The sequence below is a fragment of the Pteropus vampyrus genome, unplaced genomic scaffold (assembly GCF_000151845.1).
Source record: "Pteropus vampyrus isolate Shadow unplaced genomic scaffold, Pvam_2.0 Scaffold39, whole genome shotgun sequence".
NCBI lineage: Eukaryota > Metazoa > Chordata > Mammalia > Chiroptera > Pteropodidae > Pteropus > Pteropus vampyrus.
Genome location: NW_011888820.1, coordinates 3,795,477 through 3,818,392, shown reverse-complemented (window position 1 = coordinate 3,818,392; position 22,916 = coordinate 3,795,477). Strand labels below are relative to the sequence as shown.

General features: G+C 33.8%; 1 protein-coding gene across 4 annotated transcripts in view; it reads right to left on the bottom strand.

The window, feature by feature from the left end:
• HSD17B4 (hydroxysteroid 17-beta dehydrogenase 4) overlaps nt 1-22,916 on the bottom strand; it is an 81,378-nt gene that overhangs the window by 23,634 nt on the left and 34,828 nt on the right. For all 4 annotated transcript variants that reach the window (XM_011358276.2, XM_023529567.1, XM_023529566.1 and 1 more), the window contains 6 exons: nt 20,756-20,862; nt 19,028-19,264; nt 16,470-16,521; nt 12,378-12,449; nt 10,369-10,472; nt 6,241-6,306 (listed from right to left, as the gene is read on the bottom strand). In XM_011358276.2, the coding sequence (XP_011356578.1) occupies nt 6,241-6,306; nt 10,369-10,472; nt 12,378-12,449; nt 16,470-16,521; nt 19,028-19,264; nt 20,756-20,862 (638 nt within the window). The remainder of the gene's footprint in view (nt 1-6,240; nt 6,307-10,368; nt 10,473-12,377; nt 12,450-16,469; nt 16,522-19,027; nt 19,265-20,755; nt 20,863-22,916) is intronic.

Sequence of the window (22,916 nt, the reverse complement as noted above, 5' to 3'; positions counted from 1 at the left end):
GATTAGCATACCTGACTTTCTTATTGTTGTTTGTTATTCTTAATTATTGATTATCCTTTTTTAACAAATTTTATTTATAGAAAATAAGATTAGAAAAATGTCATTTCCTTTTTAATATACTTTGTAAAATTTTAAAAAGCTTTTTCCTTTCCCCAACATCCTACATGATAGTTCTGTAAATTATTCACTTTTTCAATCTCAGTATTTTTTTCCCTTTATATGTCTTTGAAAAATAACTAAAACAAATCAACAATTATCGAATAGTGGTGACTTATAAGATTCTGTATAAGATGTTGAAGGATTAAATGCTAATTTTTAAAAAGAACATTACAAACAAAACACTAGGCAAATATACATCATCATGTTGCATACAAATGAAAGATACACTTCACAGTCTGAACGGGAAGCTGTCACACACATGAAAGATCATGGGATCTGGCACCAGACAGATCTGGGTTCATATCCAGCTCTGCCATCAATTAATGAGTAAATTTTCTCATTTAAAAAACTGAGAGGTTAATTAAACCTCTTACAAAGCATTATCCTTGATAAATATTAATACCTCAATAAATGTGAGCTATTATTTTAAAATGTTTTAGCAACAGTATAACCAAGTTTTTAAGATTAGTACCACTATTCTTATTCCAGAGATGTCATTCCTACAAATGAAAAAAATGTGATTAAAGGAAAATGAAATTCTTCATTTTATTTCAATGATAGTATTGCTTCCTACAGACAGCAGAGTTAGTAAAGCCAAGAAAGATCTATCATGAGAAATGACTAAAATCAGCTGACTGGATGTTTGACTAAATTCAATCATAAGGCAAAATAATAAAGAACAGTCAAATAATAAAGAACAGTCAAAGTTTATTTTCTGAATATTCTGAAAGGTTTTCATATTTTAGAAGGAAAGCTGAAAGCTTCTTGTTTTCATTTCTTCCTAGATATAAAAAAATCACTAAAATTCTCTCTCTCTCTCTCACACACACACACACACACACACACACACAAATAAAACTAAGAAAAACAGCTACATATTATCTTATTTGTATATTAAATGTGAGTAGGAGGATTTTCTATATAAATAAATTAGTTCTTAATTTTATTTTTTAAAATTGTACCATTAAGTCAAACCAACTGATAAAAAGGTTCAGACATTAGTACTTCCCAAATTTTCACATCCTCCAAAAAAGCATACAGAGTAACAAGAACAAATAAAACTACACAGCTCCCAAGCCCGCAGACAGAGAATACTGCAAATTTCAAATTCGTATAAATAGAAAAATAAACACCAATTTCCAGCGAAGCTATCTTCTGAGCATCCTCTCAAAGCTACTATAGGAGTGGGGAGGGAGAGTACAGAAGCAGTGCATGGAAGAGAAAAGAGGAAAAGAAAAAAAAAATCATTTCTAGACAGAGAAAGTTCCCCTTAAGGACAAAAATGCTGAGAAGAATCCTGGAAGGTTAGAGCACTGACTACAGAGAAAAGAATAAAAGTGTGCGGGCCTCAAAATGGTAGTCCCAGAAAGGAAATACTTCTTGGAGAGAAAAGAATAAAATGAAGATGGCCCGCCCCCACCACCCCAATGATGAAGAAAAAAAAGCAGCAAGAAGGCAACTAAAAAAAAGTTTTTTTAATAAAACACCTCTCCACAATGCCCCACTCTAAAAAGCATTAAAGAAAATGTACTCTGTTAGACTGACAGAAGATGGCAATCTTGAATTCCTTAAAGAGGGTATCTTATAAACTATCCCAAACTACCAAACTTACTCACAGAATGCATATTGTAAGTAATCTTCATCTGTACAAAGCTACTTATAAGACTAAAAAATAAAAAATAAAAACCAAAACATTATAATAAATGAAACTTCCTCAAACCAAACAATTACCGAACAGAAGGAAACTATAATACAACACTCAAGCATTCGGGGATTTGAAACAAACACCTTGAATGTGAAATTCAAAAAAAATGATTAAACTCTGAAAAGAAATGGAAGAAAAAAATCGAAATCATAATGGAAATGAAGACTAAATTATAAGGTACCCAAAGGAGAATATATTCAAATAAAAATTTTAAAAGGGGCATAGTAGAGAGGAAAAGAACCAAGAAATGGAAATGGAATCGAGAAAGAACTAAAAAAAGGACAGAGAAAGTAGTTGAAAGAAAGACAAAAAGGACCCAATGTACGTATAATTAGAATACTTGATGAAAAAAATAACATAAAATAAAATAAATGAAAATCATAATCCTAGAGATCTTTTTGAAATGAAAGAAGATCTGAATATACATAAGGTCCACTAGCTACATGGGAAAACTGACCTGGAATGAGCAACACTGAGACATATCCTAGCAAAACTACTAGACTTTAGGGGTGGCTCCATAGTGTAGTGATTAGCACATCTGCTTTACATGCAGAAGGTCTGGGTTCATGCCCCAGGTGGAGACACGGACCATACCCCGGGGATGCCAGGCCCCAAGTGCACACTGTGAGCATGTGAGAGGAGACGCCCTGCCTTCAGAGATTCAGTTCTTCAGGGGAAAATGGCAACATCCATAGTTCAGGGGTGGAAGGGGGTGGGGGGGAGATTTAAAAAGGGGGGAAAAACTACTAGATTTTAAAGATAAAGGGAAAACAGAAATCCTAAGGGCCTCAAAGATAAAGATCAAGTAACTTAGAGTAAGATCATTAGACTGAGATGAGACTTCTCAAAAGCAACATATAAAGCAAGGCAACAATGGAACACCATTATTAAGAAACTCAAGATGTCCTTCAAGTACCTAACATATAGAAAAAGTTTTAAATACATAGTAACCAAAGGAATACTAGACACATGAGCCCTTCTTGTGGAAATCTACTACAGGAGACACTTTATCCAACCACATGATGGGGGAAACTTTAGCAAAGGGACTGATGTATTCGATTGCAAATCTAAGACTAAAAAATGGGAGAGTGGAAGAATATATAAATGTTAAATGTTCTGAAAAAGTAAAATTAATGCATCCTCCAAAATGGGAACAATTAGGGAGATAAAAACATGAAAATAAAATAGGCTCTTTAACAGCTAGAAATGTAACAAGTAGAAACCAAACAACAACAAGAAAACTGAAAAACCAGATAGTAATGAGAAAATTAAGTACTAAAGGTATATAAAAAGACTTCCACTTCTGGCCATTATGAAGTTCCTGGAATGGACTTAATCTTCCACTGTAAACAACTAGAAAAACTTTTTTTAAGGGGGAAGGGAGACACTATCTTTACACACTGGACAGTGGGCAGTGAAGGATTATGATTCTTGATGTAAGAGAAATAAAAAAGATGAACTCTACAATCACCACAAGTTTTCTGCCTGACAGCATGTTCCAGACTGTAGTGCAAGAAGGGAAATCTAAACATAGCAAAACAGTCCCAACAACATAAGGAGATCAAAATCATAGTTCTCTGCAGCTGGAATTCTGTGTATGTACTGAAGAGGAAGAAGCTACAAAGAAAAACACTCCAGAAACCTAAATCGAAGTCCCACTGAAGGCCATACAGAAAGTCCCTGGAAGATGAGACACCATATGAAGAAAGAGGTCCTATGGAGAAAACTGGAGGCATCCAGCCATCAGCCAGCATCAAGACCCCAGACTTGTGAAAGAAGCCATCTTGGACCTTCCCGTGCTGCCTGGACACCATCTGAGAACAGCTACATGACAAGCAACACCATCTGCAGCAGAGGACCACCCAGTCAACTCACAGAAAAGTGAAAAGTAATAAATCATTGTTTCGAAACAAAGCAAAAAAGGTAGTTACTTATGATACACATGGTAATTTAATAAAGAATTATATTTTAATATATAGCATAACTATAATAAATATACCAAATGATAATATACCAAAGATTAACTTTATTTAATAATGTTGATAGCTAAAATCCTAATTGTTAGAATAAGTAGTATTAGATATGTATCTGGGGAAACTACAAATAATTATTTTCATTCTCCCCAAATGCAAAGCCTAACATCTCATCTATTCATTCTTTGTTCTTTCTATATTTTTGAAGATGAAATTTCTATTCATTAATTATATTTTTGAAGATGAATTTTCTATTTCTATTTATAAAGTACACTGGGAATGTCATACCGGCTTAATAATGAAGAAGTTTTCCTACAGATATGATAAATAGAATATCCCAGAAGTAACATTAGTAGAGCTAAAAACATGGTTGGTTGCCAGTTTCTTACTGATTGTAAAGTTACAGTACTTATTTAAATACCTAGCACAAAGTTTATGCTATAATGGCATAATTTTTCCTTATTTCCTCTTCTGTTTAAATTTATATGCCCATCCACAATCATCTCCTCCTCCTCTCCAATGTAAATGCTCCAATTCTTACTGTACACATGCTCTTACAGTCTGCTATCGTTACTCATTCTCAGCCACACTGCAAGCCCTACGTCTCTGGAAAGAGAGATTATCTACACACCATTTTAGTTCAGCTAAGTCCCATCTTTCCTGTCAAATCCTTCTGTGCATCATTCCCTAATGAGTTATCACTTTTCTGAATGTCTATAGCACTTACTCTACAATTCGAGGCTTTGTATTTAATCATTCATTGCTTGGAATAGGGGCCCTAGTTATTCAGACATCTGCCTACTGAGTATCCAAGTGTCCTTTCAGCTCCTTGACAACAGATCACATTTCTTCTACTTGATTTCTATTTCCTACAGCACAGATCATTTTAAACAATCCACAAATCCCCTGAAATTCATACAAAGTTTTATGCAAAATGTTTTTTGAAAAAATAGTATATAGCTTTCATCATATTCTCCAATGACCATATGATACAAAAGGCAGCCATTAAATGAGAAAAGAAAACTTTGTTTTTGAGAAATCTAAAGACAGAGGTCAGGAACCTCTGTCAGATGATGGGTGCTCCTTATTTATATAAAAAATGTTTGTTAACTTAAAAACTGTTCTTTATCACACTGCAAAAGTCAATTCTGCTAAAAGCTAACAAAAAGTTCTACTCGTCTGAAAAAGTAAAGAAAGAAAATCTCTCTACTACTATGTGTAGAAATTCAAGCCTTGGAAATTATTCATTTTTCTTACCTATAGCAAATACATTTTACTAATTCAGTAACCCAAGAATGAAAGAGCATTGTTGGGTTTTCTGCACCATGAAACCATGAAGCCTTTTCTCTTTTATAGTGCCCTAAAAAAATTAATTTTACTATGAAGTTTTAATTGAATATAAATATGCGTGTGTTCTTAAGAAAATGATAAGAAACAGAGATTAGAAAAACATTTAAAGGCAAAAACTAATCTGAGAAGCAAATGTACTGTTCTTTCCATCATCCAATTATATAGTGCAGAAAAAAATACAATTAATATGTACCAACCTTAATTCTTTCTGGCTCACGTAATTATATTTCTGTTTGCCAGCAAACATAAATTCTGCATAAGTTTTCATATCAAGCACATCAAAATTAGCATAAAAAATAACTATAAATAATGTGTTGTCATTATACGCTCATTCACAGAGCTTCATGTAACTTCGGAGCTCTATGTATTGTTCTGTATCTGCATGGTTAGTCTTCTGGCCACCTTAGAGAAGAATCTTTAGGTCTCTCAAAAAGTTGTTGTTTTTCTCATTTTTATGGCTACCTTTTGTTTCTTATGTAAATCTTTGCGTGCTCACAGAATGTTACCCAATAATGCATTTTATATCCTCCATCAGAAAACAAATTATGCCAAATAAAAGAGATTAAATCACCTAGCCCTTCTAAGATGCTTTATTTTGCCTGTCTGCTAAAGTTAGCATAATATAATCTGATCCTAAGCAATGTTATTCAGCTTTCTTTACCAATAGAGAAAAGGATGACTAAAATTTCCCTTTTAATTCTTTTTATAACTGCTCTCTACAGCTTTCATGAAGTTCTTCACCTAACCTAGGCAGTCACCTGAAGGCAACCACTCTGTTGCCAACAAAGCATAATGCTGTTTAAACTGACTAATGAAAAGCCATTTCATTTCAACATTTTATATATATATATATATTGCTACCTAGTGGAGAAAATTGATAAATAAAAATTTAGAAAAAATGAATTCCAACCACAGAAATATGTCATTGTTTTATTATGTTGAAGGTAAAGCCACTACTTTTAGATTCACAAAATTACAGGGTGTCAGTTATAAATTAAAAAATGTCAGCAATCAGGTAGGTGGCTTTATCACTTTTCAAAAATATGATCTTACCTGATTAAGTGAGGTGGTGTCCGTATGTACAACATCAGGAGGTCTACTGGGAATGGCTACAGTTTCCTGGAATAAAAACATATATATATTAAATACTAACAAAATAATTGCTATTCTCATTCTCCAAACTGGTATATGATAAACAACCATGTTTTAATATAATAAAATCTGCAAGCTGGATAAAAAATTTTAATATATGTTCAAGAGATAATGACATTTAAAATTTCATTACTGCTAGCTTCACCCACATTATGACCCTGTTTAAGGAATCATATAACCAGAGCCATTCCCTAGGACAAGAAGGAGAAAAACTTAGACTCTTTCCCCAATGATGATGACAGCTATAAAAATTCAATAAACAATTCACATCTAAATTGATCTTTAAATGCACTTTACTAAGAGTGTGGATCTCTTTGCATTTATGGCCTTTCTGGAGTTGGTTGAGCTTCTTGGATATGTAGATTAATGTTTTTCATCAAAGCCATTATTAGTTCAATTATTTTTTCCTGCTTCTTTCTCTCTCCTTTCATTCTGGTCCCTATTACTTGATGGTATCCCACATTTCTCTGAGGCTCTTCACTCTTTTCTTTTTCCTTCACCCTTTCTTTCTGTTCTTTAGACAGACATTCACAGATGAAATAGATCTTCAAGCTTTTTGATTCTTTCGTTTGCCAGTTCAAACTACTGTTGAGCCTCTCTAGGAAATTCTTCATTTCCGTTATTATACATTCAGCTCCTGAACTTCTATTTGGATCTTTTTTATAATTTCTATTTATTGATTTTCCCTACTTGATGAATCACTGTAATCATACTTTACTTCTTTAAGCATGGTTTCCTTTAGTGCTTTGAACGTATTTATAACAGTTGCTTTGATGTCTGTTCTTTAAGTCCTCCCAAAGGCAGTTTGTGTTGCCTGGTTTGTTTTTTTCCTTTCTATGGATCACACTCTCCTGTCTCTTTCATGTCTTGTCATTTTCTGCTGATAATTGGACAATTCTGGATATTAATCTTTCTCCTTCAGGGCTTGTTGTCATTAACTTGTTTATTGGTTTAATAATTTGGCTAAACTATTTTAATTAAGTCTATTTCTCCCACAGTGTGCAGCCTTGGGCAAGCTGTACCCTGAGATGCAATGGTTTTAGTAAGGCTCTCTAGGACTGTCTCTCCCTAACATGTTAAACTGTCTGCCTCTTTTGGTATCATACCCAGCTATTGGCTCCACTAAGTGGGAGATGATTGCTCTATTGTTTTTAACAATACCTTGGGACATAAACTGCTCAAGGTCTGATACAATTAAAGTCAGACCTCTTTATAGGGTTAGTCTTTCAGGCCATTCTTAGAGGTGTGTTATGACTAGAGGGCTCTTCTTTGATGTTTCTCTATAGTTCTCTCTAGTAAACTTCAAATTGAGCTAGTTTTTTGTTTTGTTTTTTTTTACAATAAAACTTTTTAATTAAATTTATTGTGGTGTCATTGGTTAATAAAATTATATATGCAATAATGCATTATCTATATATTGCATTATGTACTCACCACCCAAAGTCAAATCTCCTTCAGTCGCCGTATATTTGACCCCCTTTATACTTTTCTTCCTCCCTCCTCCCCTGTTTCCTTCAGGAAACCACAATACTGTTGTGTCTATGAGCTGTTCGTTGCTTTCAGTTTTATATCCCACATATGAGCAAAATCATATGGTTCTTGACTTTTTTCATCTGATTTATTTCGCTTAGCATAATCTCAAGATCCGTCCACATTGTCACAAATAGCAGTATTTCATTTTTTCTTTTGGCTGAGTAACATCCCACTGAATGTATGTACCAAATCTCTTATCTCTTATCCAATCATCTATTCAAAGGACACTTTGGTTGTTTCCATGTATTGGCCACAGTAAATAATGCTGCAATGAATATAGGGGTGCATATATTTTTATGGATATTTTAATTTGGGGGGAGTGGGGGGTTGGGGTAGATAACCTGAAGAAGGATTACTGGGTCATATGGTAGTTCTATTCTTAATTTGAGAAACCTCCATACTATTTTCCACAGTGGCTGTACCAATTTACATTCCCACCAGCAGTGTATAAGGGTTCCTTTTTCCCCACAACCTCTCCAACACTTGTTGTTATTTGTCTTGTTGATGACAGCCTTTCTAACAGGTGTGAAGTGGTATCTCATTGTGGTTTTAATCTGCATTTTCTTAAAAGCTAGTGAAGTTGAGCATCTTTTCATATGTCTGTTGGCCATTTATATGTCTTCTTGGGAGAAGTGTCTGTTCAGGTCCTCTGCTCATTTTTTAACTGGATTTTTTTGTTGTTTTCAATTTTAAAAGTTCTTTACATATTTTGGATATTAGCTTCTTATTGGAGGCAAAGGAGTTGGGCTAGTTTAACTTACTCTTCTCATGGAGTTACCAGACTCCTCTTGATTTTTTTATCATTAAAGTAATCTCATTTTTGAGAGCACCTTTACTTTTGAACTTCCAAATACTCTATTACAAAATGAGTCAATTTCCTTGGAAACTGCATCAGAATCCTTTATTATTACAGCCTGCTTTGCACCTTGGACAAAAACTCTGCACCACTGCAGCAAAGATAGCGGCCTGCTTTTCTTCAAGTGGCATCCTCACTTTACAAAAAGGGTGCTGGTCAGAGGTAGTAACTTGTGGTATTCTCAGCTTGCCTCTCTCAGCATGGAGCCCCTCACCCTATGAGCAAGCTGGGACAAAATTGATCATGACCCCAGTATTCCCGGACTGTCATGGGTAAAACAGATTTTCTACCCTATGAGTGGGGGCTGGGTAGAAGAAGAGAGCCCCATAACTCTTAGACACTTTCAACCAGAATAGAGCTTCTACAACACAAGCTGGTTGGAGAATAAGAAAAACTAGCGACCTGTTCCTCCTGGGAAGATAGCAAGGCCCTATTCAGGGAGCTGAGGGCAGAGGAATCCCGTATTTTTGGCTGCACATGCCTGCAGTGAAACTTCTGTCATGCTGAACCATGGAAAGAGGGTGGAAGGAGAGTGATGTGGCTCAAATTCCATAGATTCTCACTGTTCTTACTAAGATACAGATCTTCTTGAATAGGTGTTTCATTTGCTAATTCCCTTGGGACATTTTCCAAAGACTTTTAATTTTTTTTAAATAATTTTCACCAATTATCATTCTTTAACTGAGGAGAGGGTCCAAGGAACTCCTCACACAATTATTCCAGAAATAGTCTCTCAATATTGCTTTAAGTAATACTTCATTTACTACAGAAGAATATTTATTACAATATAATCTTATTACCTCAAATAAATTAGACAAAAGCCAGGTTAAATTAGTGTAAAATCCAAGTTATGAAACATTTTTTTAGGAAAAATGTTTTAAATAGAATTTAAGAACTAAAATGTAACTAGAATTACCTTACATAAACGAAATGCTTTTCTTTAACGAATAAAGATTTTAATTTCTACAAGAATTATTTGTATGTGCTACGTTTTTCTAAAGACTTCTGAGTACTACAAAGTTTACATAAGAAAGTAAAAATATTCCCACACTTATCTCAGGTACATTATACCTATCTCAGCTAGATGTCTCTCTATATAAAACATTATGTGTTAAAATATACAAACATAAACAGCATTTCAAATCTAAGGAACATATTCTGATTCAAAGAAATGTAGATTACTGAGGCTCTACTCTATGAAATTACATATTGTGCTGGCTGGAAAATTATTGCTTGGCTATCGCCCATGGGAACATAGGCTATCACCCATGGGAACATAACATTCTAACAATAAGCTTTCTGCTTCTGTACCCCTGCTTGCACACCTGACCTGTGGGTTGACAGGTAGTGAATAGGAGAAAAAATAGAACTTTGTGTTTAAGACAGAATGAGGAATGGGATTTAGGGCTTAAAAACCCTGTATCTCTACATTTCAGGGCTGCTTAATTTGGGGTCTGCGTACCCCTGGCAGACCCAGCTGGCTGAATAAAGAGCATGTTTCCTATGACTCACTGATTTCTGGTGGTCCATGTGTCTTTCGGGGGCTGGCGGCTACAACAATATATTGTAAAATGGTAAATTCAAAATATAGATAAGGATCCTTAACTACACATATATTTTGCTTAGAAGCCACAGCCTACCTTGACTTTATCTGATGTCTGATTTCCACCAAATCCTCCAGAGCCAACGATGAAGACAGAGAACTGATTATAACACATAAGCTCATTCCCAGAATAAGAATAGACTGAAAAGTAAATGAAAAAAAAAATTTTTAAGTTATCAAAAGATACAACTAGTTAACAAACATATGATCAACAAATCCTTTAAAAGTTTCTAAAACAAAATCCTATTACTAAAAGTTTTGTAATTTGAAGATACCCAAGTTTAGGTTACAAAGCAATCATTTTAATTCACTCACTACTAGTCCCTGGAAGGCACAGAGAGGAGGATCTCCACAAATCCTTTCTGACTATGAAATAGCAGTTTCTCTCACCAATCTTAAACCTCCCCAACTGCCTTTCATATTTCAATTCTCACCACCTCAAACATTTCAAACAATCCCACTATAAAGTGCAGGTAGCCTTACACTCAAACTTTCAAACATTCTGCCAAAGCACTCAAAAAAAGCCTGGAATGTAAAAGAGGAATTAAGTGAGAATAAAGGAAATAAGCTTCAGAAGAGCAAGATCGTGACTGTTTTGCTCATCATCATATTCCCAGCAATCAAAAGAGCACCTGGGTCAGAAAAGGCACCTAATAAATATTTATTAAATTAATGAATCAATGAATAAATGACATGAGTGAGCAAGTTAGTGAATATGTAAGCAAATAATGAATGAAAGTAAGACAGCTGTCACTCTTTCCACTAAATTTTCTAGTGAGAGTTTGAGCATTATCTGTATCTTCAGCTCTAGAAAACTAGGAATATGATTTTGAATTGCATACTAAGGAAAAATCTACTTATAACAAAAAAATTTAAAAAATCATAGCAATTTGTATTTAATATAAGATTTTTATTACACAAGGAATTGGATATCTAATTTCATTTATGCGTTATCTATAAATTCTAAAATATTATTAAACATTACTAAGCTATAATTAAGTAAAGAGTAGGTCAAGAGAAAATAGTTAAAAATTAAAGTTAAGGTTACTGCAGAACTTTTGTTATGTGGTATGTTAGATTTGATATAATCTTGAGAAGACAAAAAGAAAAGTTAGAGTATTGCAGCCAAATGTTGGCCAACATCTGGAATGACAAGAAAATATAAAAATTGAAAAAAGAAGAGGAAGACAAAAAATAAAGAGGAAAGAGAGAGAACAGACATGTCATGAAATACTATAAGTTAACAAAAGCAATGCAGAAGAATATTTAAGAGCATCAAAAACGTCCTCAATATATTAAGTAAAAACAAGTTCCAAAATAGTATACATAATATAAATTCCTATGCATTTAGAACAAAAATGATAAGACTATATTCCAAATACCAGACAATATTAAACTTTCCACTGTTCTCAATTTCTAAAATTTTTGACAATATTTCTTTTGTTCTTAAACTTTAAAACAAATAATTTTTAAACGATGTATCTTTAGCTTTTATTTAATTATTAGTATTTCAACATTTACTAAACTACTATAATTTTTTTGCCTGCTACAAAAAAAATGTGACTATGGTATTTAAACCACATTCAATAGGCTTCAATGTGCAAGGTAAGCAACCTAACTACCATTTATAACAATGATTCGAAGGTCAAATATGTTCCAAATTCTTAAAGAGCTAACCAAAAAAAGAAACTGCAATACTGCCTAATTATCAGCTGAGGGCTGTCTAGGTATTCCCTCCTGCCAAAAACATCTCCCGCAAGCATGATTCTCCTCTATGTTCTTTACACCAGCCACATTTCTCCCCTCTGTGCTTTGGTTATGTTGTCTCAAATCCTCTGAAATGCCCCACTCTACCCACACATACCCCAATCAACTCGTTCTCCCTCCCCCTTATGTCCTAAAAGCTTATAAATATTTAGAATGCTTACCCTGCTTTCTCACAAATGGGAAGATAAGTACATTATTAATGATTTCTATGGTGAAGTATTATGTTACATACAAATTCTATCAATCTAACAATAAATATAAGAACTGGAAATGCATTACCATCCACAAGAAGTAATAAACCGGATCCTTTATCTAGAATATCAACAATAACTGCTTCAGATTTTAATTTTCCTAAAATAAAAGGTAAATAAATAAATAAATAGACATTTTAAAGGCCATAAGTTTTTATATGAAGACATGAGAGAACTTAACATAAATTGCACTGTAAGTTCCACAAAACTAAAAATTACAGTTTGAAACAATTTTCAATGTAATGTTAAACAATTCAACATTAGAGGTAATTGGAATACCTGAGTCACTAAATTTAAAACATCAATAATTCTGACAAACAAATGGTTTTAAAATAATAATTTTCAATCATTCGACAAACATTTATTAAATATACAACCAATACCACTTACCCCATTCGTTCTCAATCTCTACTCTACTGGCTTCCATGAAATGCTGTTTCTTTCTAATCACTCTATTCTTTCATTGACTCCTCTTTCCATCATTTAACTGGTGATGTCTTGATAGATAATTATTATCTGTGGGTGAAGTCATCATCTTTTTCTCAAACCTGCTTTTCTCCTTTGTTCTCTGTATGAGTGAATGGTATTACCCACCCAGCTGCCCAAGCCAGAACTTGAGCATCACCCCTAACTCATAAAACAGAGTCTAAGTGTGTGGCAAGACTTGGGTATGCCAGGGATGGCAAAAGCTACATTATACTAAAAGTTTTGACTCACCCTTAGTCATCTGGAGTTTTTAATAGGGAAATAACAAAAACATCTGCATTTTAAAAATAACATTCTAGCTGCAGAGCGATGAACAGACCCGAGGGGAGCAAGTGAGAGCTGACAGTAGCCTAAACAAAAATATAAAAGTGGAGGTGGACAAAAATAAAAGGATTCCGGATGCATTGAAGGGAGAGAATCAAAGAACTTGTCTGGATGTGAAAGATGGTAAAAGGGAAGGCAAGGATGATATCTAGATTGTTGCTTTTCCCTCCTAAATAGCTCTCTGATCCACCCATTTCTTTCCATCTCTCCACCACTATCTTAGTCCATGCTACCATCATTTCATCTGAACTACCACATAGACTTCAAAGTACCTGCACATCCACTCTGACCAACTTTAAAACGTGCTCCATACATATCCAAGGCGATTTTTTCCCAGTCAACTCTGACAATATAATTGCTCTTCCCAACATCACCACTACCTCTCCCCACCACTTCCCAAGGCTCTTGCAATAAATATAAAACCCCCTAATCTGATCTACGTAATACTATTCCCTAACACCACTACCAGGCTCTCTGGGCACCCTGGCTTTCCTTTGCTCCTCCTCATCTATGCTTCTCCATATCCTGAGGGCCCTTACACAGGTCCATCATTGGCTCTGTCTGGAATGTTCTTTCTTTCCTTCTTTTGCCTAACTTCATAATTAGCTGAAATCTTGCTTTCAAATCTCTCATGTCAGTTCTTCAGAGAAACACTTCTCTTCCCAACTTGATAATTTCAAATCCTTCTATTTTAAGTTCTAATGGTATCATGTATGTTTCATCTTTAACATCACATGTATCATCACCAATTCCTCAACTATTTATTGATTGCCAAGTTCTATGTATTTTGCTAGGGCTGTGAATACATGAAGTACAAAAACGAATCTATACTCTGCCCTCATGGAGTATGTAACCTAGTTGATGGGGAAGACAGCCAATAATCAAATAACTAAACACTTCCGAACCTTTGCACATAGAATTTCCTTTGTCTGACATATCTTTCAATCTCCTCTTAACATGGTTAACTTGTAATTTCAGATCGCAGCTTAGATTTCATTTCTATTAAGAAGTCTTCCTCAACCCCTCAAGTTCAGTTCCAGGTTAGAAACTTTCCTATGTGTTCCTGTACCAAACTTATACTTCTCATATTATAACATATCACACAATGTTTGTCATTGCCTATTTTCTCTTTTCATCATTAGACAGATTCTAAGCTCTGTAAAACTAAAGATAATGTCTTTTTCATGGTTATACTACCAATCCTTAGCAAAATGCCTGGCACAAAATAGGTATTTAATAAATATTTACTGAATAAATAATTACAGACAATTATTTTCTTCCTCTACTTTTCTATAATTAACAAATTTTGAGAACATGTTATTTTATAATTTTGTAAAAATAAATATGAGTACTAAAGGAGAAAAAGGTTAAATTTACCCTAGGAATCAAAACCACAGTTCCATGAAGTTCTATTCTGGGAATTTGGCATAATTATATTTGCATAATGATTATGTGCTCATAAGGAATTTACATATACTAATATTTGATGATCACATATTCCCTGTTAGACATTCCAGCTGGTAATACTATCGATTTCACTTTCTAGATGAAATATTGTTTTGCCCTAATATTGTTTTATCATGAGAAAGAAGAGAGTCTACTAAAGAAAGATATCAAGTAGAAATATAATAACAATCAAACTTTTGAACCCAGAAAATATAAGGACCAGCATATCCTGGACTAGAATATGTCCTAATTCATGATGGAAAATAAAATGCTGCTGTTAGGTTTCTTGCATCTAGTGCTTATATTTTCACCACAGGGAGCAGTAAATTAGCCTATGATAGTACCACTGTAGCTAACATATTAGCTATTAAGAGATATAGATACTGACATCAATCTCCTGATGCTTGAAGTCTTGTGTCTCATCAATTGGTGTTTTACAGAAAGATTATAAATATTAGTCAAATCTTGGTTTTCTGCAATTTAAAGAGGTTCGAAACCATAAGTACTTTAATTTTGAAAATTCATACTTATTAGCAAGTAAACTTTAAAACTTAAAAAAAATGCACAGAAGCTACTAAAGAAAAATAATTCATGATAAACATAACTTGAGGCTAAGGAGTTACAAGAAATTAAGAAAACTATTTTCCACAACTTCCTATTCACATTGCTTTTCAGTCATAATTCTTTCTGAATCTTGCATCTCTCTCTTTGTATTTAAAATCCCTAAAGGATTATACATTTTTACTTCCCTTATCATATTGGTTTTCAAACTGACCCATTAGGATGGCTGCATACAAAATATACAAGGAGCTTCCTAGCCTCCACCATTGCCACCACCATACCATGAACACATGATGTACGCATGCACACAAAATCTCCAGGGTTGGGATCCCGAATCCATATTTTATTAAAAATAAAAAGTAATATAATATAATGTAATAAAAGATGACTTTAACATGCAGCTAGGTAAGAAAATTATCTAAAACCAAATACTGTGCGTTACACATGGCAGGTATGCAGCAGATATTTGATTAATGTAGTCACCACACGCTGTGCACTGCCTCAGCTAAAAAGAGCTGTGTGAAAACATATGCTGTAATAGTAACACTGAAATAAAGCTATTCAGCCTTAAGCAATAAGAATCTCATAAATTTTTTAATAAAATAAGAAGATTGAGGAAAAAAATTAAAGTAGGATTTCAGCTACTTACTGACCTCTACATTAAAAAATATAAACTGATATTTTTGTATTTTACCACCTTATATGGCCAGTATATAATTAGACAATATTCTAACATCAGAGTATCAAAACATAACAAATTCATCAAATTATAATGAAAAAAATTTTTTTAAGTTTTACTGAACAAGATATTATTCAGAAAAATAAAATTGATTATTAATGCGGACTTAGTTTTATTTACTCTAATAGAAAATAGAAAAAAATTAACTACACAAATGTTTGCTTTATGAAAATCGGCATCCATATGAACACCTGAGAAAGAGAAACCATGTTAACAGGAATCATAATTGATAACACACGATCACTAAGTTTAGAACACACACACACACACACACACACACACACACACACACAGAAATGCTCCTTTTCATACATTCAGTAAATTATTAGTATTTTGAAGTAATTTATTAAATAAGACTATTAAAGGACACAGTTTAAGATAACCAAAACAGGTACTAGATAATATCAACCTACTCTAATGGCTGACAAGCACATAAAGAACTTCTGGTATAGTTTATTTAGGTCACTGTATGTCAATTTAACACACTGACATGACACAGTTTGGAAGATTCGCCAGAAAATAAAATTATGGTGTGATTATGGAATCAGTGTATCAAGAACTCACCTGTTCTAGGAAATGGTTTATATAACTCCAAGTATTGCTCTCCATGAAGAATCTATATTAGGGTAAGCAAAGTTTTATTAGTACACACTTTTTCCTTTGTTCTGCCTTTGGATATAGCTTATTGCAAGTAACATTTCACCGTCCACATGTTCACATCACTACTTTTCCCAAATTATCTGTCTCAGTTTGGCTCTGATTTCTTAATCATATGAATCGGAAATGATCAGTCCCCCAACCTAAAGACTGTCAGCTCTTCTGGAAAAAAGAAGATATCTTGTATTTGTGGTCTTTCTTGACATTCATAAATCCTTGTTGCCTGATAATTATGGATTATTTGCCAAGAGAAACACTAAACAAGACTGTATTTTTAGTGCTTATCACTGTGCCTGGAACATAGTGGGCATCCAATAAATATCTATTGAAGAAAAATGAACAAAGTGGCAAGTACTAGTAATTTCAGGTCACACATACCGAATACAAACAACTCAACCAAAACAGAAATATAAACCTTACAACCATGTTCAAAGCAAAAGCACTATCAATGTCAACATTTCTTTAGCATAAAATCTTGAAAATTACCTACTAAGACTGTATACTAAGAATACTGTGTAACTGCATAGCCACTTAACCTCAGTGTTCCAAAGCAAGAATATACAAATATAGTAGGAAAACAATAAGACAGGAAAAACAAAATCCGACCCACATATTCACATGACCACACTTTACTGTCATGGGATGTCTTCATTAACAGTCTTTCTCAGAACCCAGAAGTTAAAAAAAAAAGGGGGCAAGGGGCCTGGCAGTGCTGAGAGGACAAATGAAGGACTGCCTCACTGCACTGTATGGCCTAGAAACTCAAGGTTGGGAAGACTGAGATTCAAATTCCATGATGGCTATCATTCCTGGCCACAGATTTTGAACACTATCTATGATTTCCCACTCCTTACAAATCTGAGTGACAACTTTGACATATTTGCTTTATTTGAACTTACTATATACAAACAGAATTATATGCAGCAAATACATGGGAGAATGAGTAAAACAGTAAACTGCCTTGCACATATTTCTCGCCTCCCTCCCAACTTCATGAAATACTCTAATAAAATAAGTTCTCGTAAGTTCCGAGCAGCAATGGGCTAATGGAACCTGTAGTAAATGGGTTATCCAATCGAAGTTGTAGAAATCGACTCATAGCTCTATGATTCAACAATTATTACTGGGCTCATAACTTGAACCTTACTCAAGAAATAAAACATACCCCACCTCAAAAACTTTCTCACAGTTGTTCATGTCTTCCTTCTTGAAACAATTTATTCATCTCGCTTCTCAAATACTAAATTCTCCTGATGTACCTCATCCCTCATACCTCACCAGCCATTGCTTCTCAGTCTTTCTTGAAATTTCTACACAACTCTTCAACCACTAAACAATGCAGGGTCCATAAACTCAAGATTTTCTCTACTTACACCCACACATTAGGTGATTTCATCTAGGTTCATGTCTTTATGTATCACTTAAATCCTATGAACCCAATTAGACCTCATTCCCAAACTCTAGACACATATATTCAACTGCCCACTTTATATCTCTGAATGTGTAATAGGTATCACAAATCTGTCCAAAACCAACTCCTGATCATCTATCCTCACCTTAATGTAACTGTATATATCTATTATACATAGTAATGTCATATGTAACCACCTTACTAATTAAATATGTTGTAATTATAAATAATACGTATCGATATATATGCATATATATCATCCCAGTTGTCCAGACCCAAAACCTTCAACCTTCATCCTACACTTCTTTTTCTTTCTCCTCATATCTAACCTTTTGCTTGAATTACTATAACAGGCTCCCAACTGGTTTCCTTGCTTCCAAGCTTCATTCTCATATAATCTGTTCTCCACACAGAAGGAAAAATGAGCCTGAGAGTGAACAGAGCCAGGTCATATCACTCCTCAGTTCAGAGTGCTATAAATGGCCTCCCTCTTTAACCAGAGTATAAACTGAAATCCTTACAGTGAGTACAAGGCACTCTTCTCCTACCACTGATGCTTTGCTCACTGTGCAGCTATACTGGCCCCCTTGCTGTTTCAAAAACAAAAGCCAAATATGCAACTGCCTCAGGGCCTTTTCACTTGTTCTCCCTGCCTCAATACTCTTCCCCTGATAATTACCTGGCTTGCTCCTTCACTATTGTCATCAGATAAGGATTATCAAATCCATTTTTATAGATAAGGAACCAAGCTTACAGAGGTTATTTACCCTTGGTCAAATAGCAAGTAATGATAGAGAATTAATAACATTATGCCAGGGTTGTGGGACTGAATATGATTGCTGTTTTCTTCTTTTTGCTTGTCTTTTCAATTAATTCTCTTCTCTTTTATTCTTAAAAAGAAAAAATGAAAAGACATGCTAAATTTTATTCCTGAATCAACCACTATAAACTGTTTTATTAATACACACACAAAAACACACATAGGATGTGATATTCATCAATCATATTTAAAGAAACAGAAAAAAGCAAAATAAAGGTTTCTTATTAGGCATACCTTTGCCATGTTGATTGAAAGCCCAGGAATCTCTGCTAATTCTCCAGAGAATAGATATTTCTGAGCTATAATAACTCCGAAGGTAGGCAAACAGGAGAAGTCAGAACTTCCTTCATAAATAAATTTAAAATCCTTTGGTTCCTTGATTGATGCTCCCACTCCAAGGGCATACAGAATAGTGTCCACTTCCGTGTAAGCAGAAAAAAATGGAGGAAGTTTATGGCCGATAGCTCCACCCTATGAAACAGTGGTTGAAAATAATTTTTCACTTATATTTTGGTCAAATCTTTAAAATTTTAAGTTTTCAAAACTATTAACTGCTTACATATCTAGTTTTGCTTTTGAAAAGATGTGACTAGGAAGTCATTTCAGTGAATTTGATGGAGTATTATCATTGTTTCATTTCCATGTGATTTTTTAAATAGAAACCAATTAGATCATGTATAGAAAGGACTTCATCTACAAAAGTACTTTTTTTATTGCTTGCTTCTTGCTAATCTATAGTATGTCTCATTTTCAACTTTCCTGTTTCTGATGCTGGAAAGCCCTGTTAATTCAGCAACTACTGGCTACTCAAAAAAAAAACCAAAAAAACAACAAATTTGTTAAAAAGATAGTGACAGTGAATTGCTCTATAAGATCTAGTGTATTCACTGTAAACAGATGAGGAAAACACTGCTTAATGCTTGTAAATTAGATTGCCTCATAATGGTTTTAGTTAGAATGAGATTTTTACCTGAAGTTCCTTCCCAGGAATGTCCTTTATCTAATTGAATATTGTATTTTTCTATTTATTAATGATATGTCTAGCTAATGTAGGCAGCATATATTAGGTTATAAAAGAATGATGCTCAATTTTCAATCACTTTCATTATAAAGCAAGAGTCGCCAAACAATGGCTGAGGAGCTAAGAATGGGTTTTACATTTTTAAAGAGTGATTAAAAAAAAAAAAAGGCAAATCAAGAAGAATATGTGACAGAGACAGTATGTGGTCCAGAAAGCCTAAAATATTTACTTTCTGGCCCTTTACCAAAGAAGCTTGCCAACCCTTATTCTAAAATAAAATCACACTTATAAACTGGTCATATTCTCAGGGTTAAAATTACATTGTTAATTTTATCACTATGTCTGTCCTGAGTCACAAAACACCAAAATCTAATGTGTCGAAAGATTTATTTTTCACTATTTATGCACTACAAGTTTTGTTTTGTTTTGTTTTGTTTTGTTTTAAGGATAAGTGCAGGAGACAGTAAATCACCAAACTTCATCTGAGCTATAACGACAATTCTATTAGAACTTCTGATACAATGGGAGGCTTTTTACTTCTAGCCATGTTGAAATATTTCTAAATCACATTCTATCAATATTTTCCCTTAAAAAGAATGACTCAGAAGAAGCACTAAAATAAACTATCCTTTTCTAAAAAGTTAAAAAAATATGACTAAAGTAGGATTATCAGTGATGCTCAATAAAAAAAGATACTTGTCTAATTATATTGAAGAGGAACTAAAAGTTATATTTAATATTTTAGTCTTATGTTTATTCAAATTCTATAAATATTAGCATATATTTTATGAAAAGTTTTGTGGTCACTTATCTTTCCTATTTAACAACAGATTAATAGCTTGGAAAATAATTTTTTGTATGAAAAAAAAAAGAAAAAGAGAAAAAAGAAACAGAAAACGTTTCCAGAGAAGGCACAGCCTTAGGCTTTTTCCCCCACTTACAAATTTTGATGTGGTTGTTGATGATGCCGCATGACTGGTATGATTTGTTGAAACTCCTCCATCTGAATCCATTTTACTTAGAGTTTCGATTATAAAGCCAAGTGAGTCTAAAAAACAAAATTAAATAAATAAATAAACACTTTTGTCCAAGATGTGACTAAGAAAAGTTACAACGTGCTAGATAAACTGATGTTATTCCTATAACATTCAGCAAGCCGGCTGCAGACTCTTCGCTGGCACTCATAAATTGAATGCACGATCTCAGGCTATTTATAGGAAAGACTTTATGTGAAAGTCTTTAAAAAACAGACCAGACAACTGGGTGTTTTCAATGGAAAACAAGGCATTGTCCAACATACTCTTCCCAGGTTATGATTCTAAAGAGGCTCTGAGCTTCGCAATGTCTTGAGCAATTTTACAACTCAGGAAAGTGAGATCTTCGTCCATAGACAAACAATTTCTGTCTGGTGGAGGGATAATTAATTTCCCTTCTCTCCCCACACCTCCTCTCCCCCACATCCCCATGGGTCTCTGTACAAGTAATAGCTCTGAAGATAGTACTAAAAATTCTTCCAGAGAAAACCATCACTATGACCAGTGACTCAAGATAAGTTTCTAAAACTGCTATTCTCAGGTCTGTAAGGTTAATAAAGGAGACTCATGGAGCAGCCACATATGCCATACGATTCCAAAGGTTCTGAGACCTTTCTACCAAACCTTAGAGATATGGCCTCCTTCTAAACTCAGACAAAACTATAACCAAACTACAGAATGTGAGATGACCAGGCATATATGCCCATCCTGGTGACAATAGTGGAGAAGCTTCTTGCCTATTAGTCATTCTCTTACCGCTCCATTCACACTGCTGCCCAAAGAGGAGGCTATTAACTGAAAGTCACCTTGGTACAGGCTAAGAGTACTACACTCAAAGATAGAAAACCTTAGTTAACTAAGCTTGGGCCAGTTATTTAGTTTTTCAGAGATTTATTAGTTCATTTGTAAAATGAGAACACTGGATGGGATAGGTGCTCTGGAAAGTCTCAATTCTATTAAAAAATGTGAGTTTTTTCTAACTGTACTTCAAATAGTAGATATAGATTGTCATTTACGATCACATTTAATTAGCTTTTTCTTTATATGTCTAATATCTTTAAGGCAATAGAACTTAGACATTAAAGGAAAGTTTTTATTTCTTCCTTTTCCTTTCATTCATTTTCATCAATAGGTTGACTGTTATTCATAGACTAAATTTATCTCAAATATCAAAATGCTATCACCATTAATGACATAACAATCATGTTATCTATCATCTGATTGAGAAAAAGCATAATGAAATTTCAGTGAGTGTACCAACAGGCAGAAAAGTGTCATTAAAGAGACCAAAACAAAACAAAAAAAGTCATTTTTCAGATACATTCCTCTATCAAACATTAAATAAAAAATTACTGAGGAAAGAATGATTTTTCTCCAAAATAACCCTAACTCATGATCTTTCCCAGAAAGGTCTTTTAAATTTCATATACCATATGCATATGAGTTACAGTAGAAAAAATAATATGACTTATATTGGTTATTGATTCCTATAGCATATCATAGGATTAAATAATTCAAAGTAAAAAGCATTTACTAAATCCTTTCTATGAGTTCTATGCTACGCTAGCATCAAATACATACAAGATACAGTCTCTCCCTCCAAAAAAACTTACTATGCAGTTAAGAAACCACATACTTATGAAACAAAAGCAGTGGAAAGCAGTCATGATTAGATACTTAAGTGTTAAGAGTTCGAGTAAGAGATCATTGTAGCCCAGAATATCTGGGGAGGTTTTGTTGACTATCCAGGGCTTGAGTTTTTCTAAAGAAGATGAGTAAGAGGAAGGGGGCATTTCAGAAAGACAGAGAAACAGTAGCAAAGACAAAGTGCTAAAACACCAAAATCTATTCACTAGACAGAAAATAGCTAAGCCTAAATAAAATAGGCTTAAATAAACTTTTAGTAAAATAAAGGAAAATCATTTCAGATAAGGAACATGTGGTTACATAATGGAAGACTTTGAAACCAACCATCGAATAGGGCAAATGGACGACTACCTCATACCATCACCCCAACCACATGTACACAAAAAAAATAGGATTAAAAAAAAAAAAAAAACTGACAGTG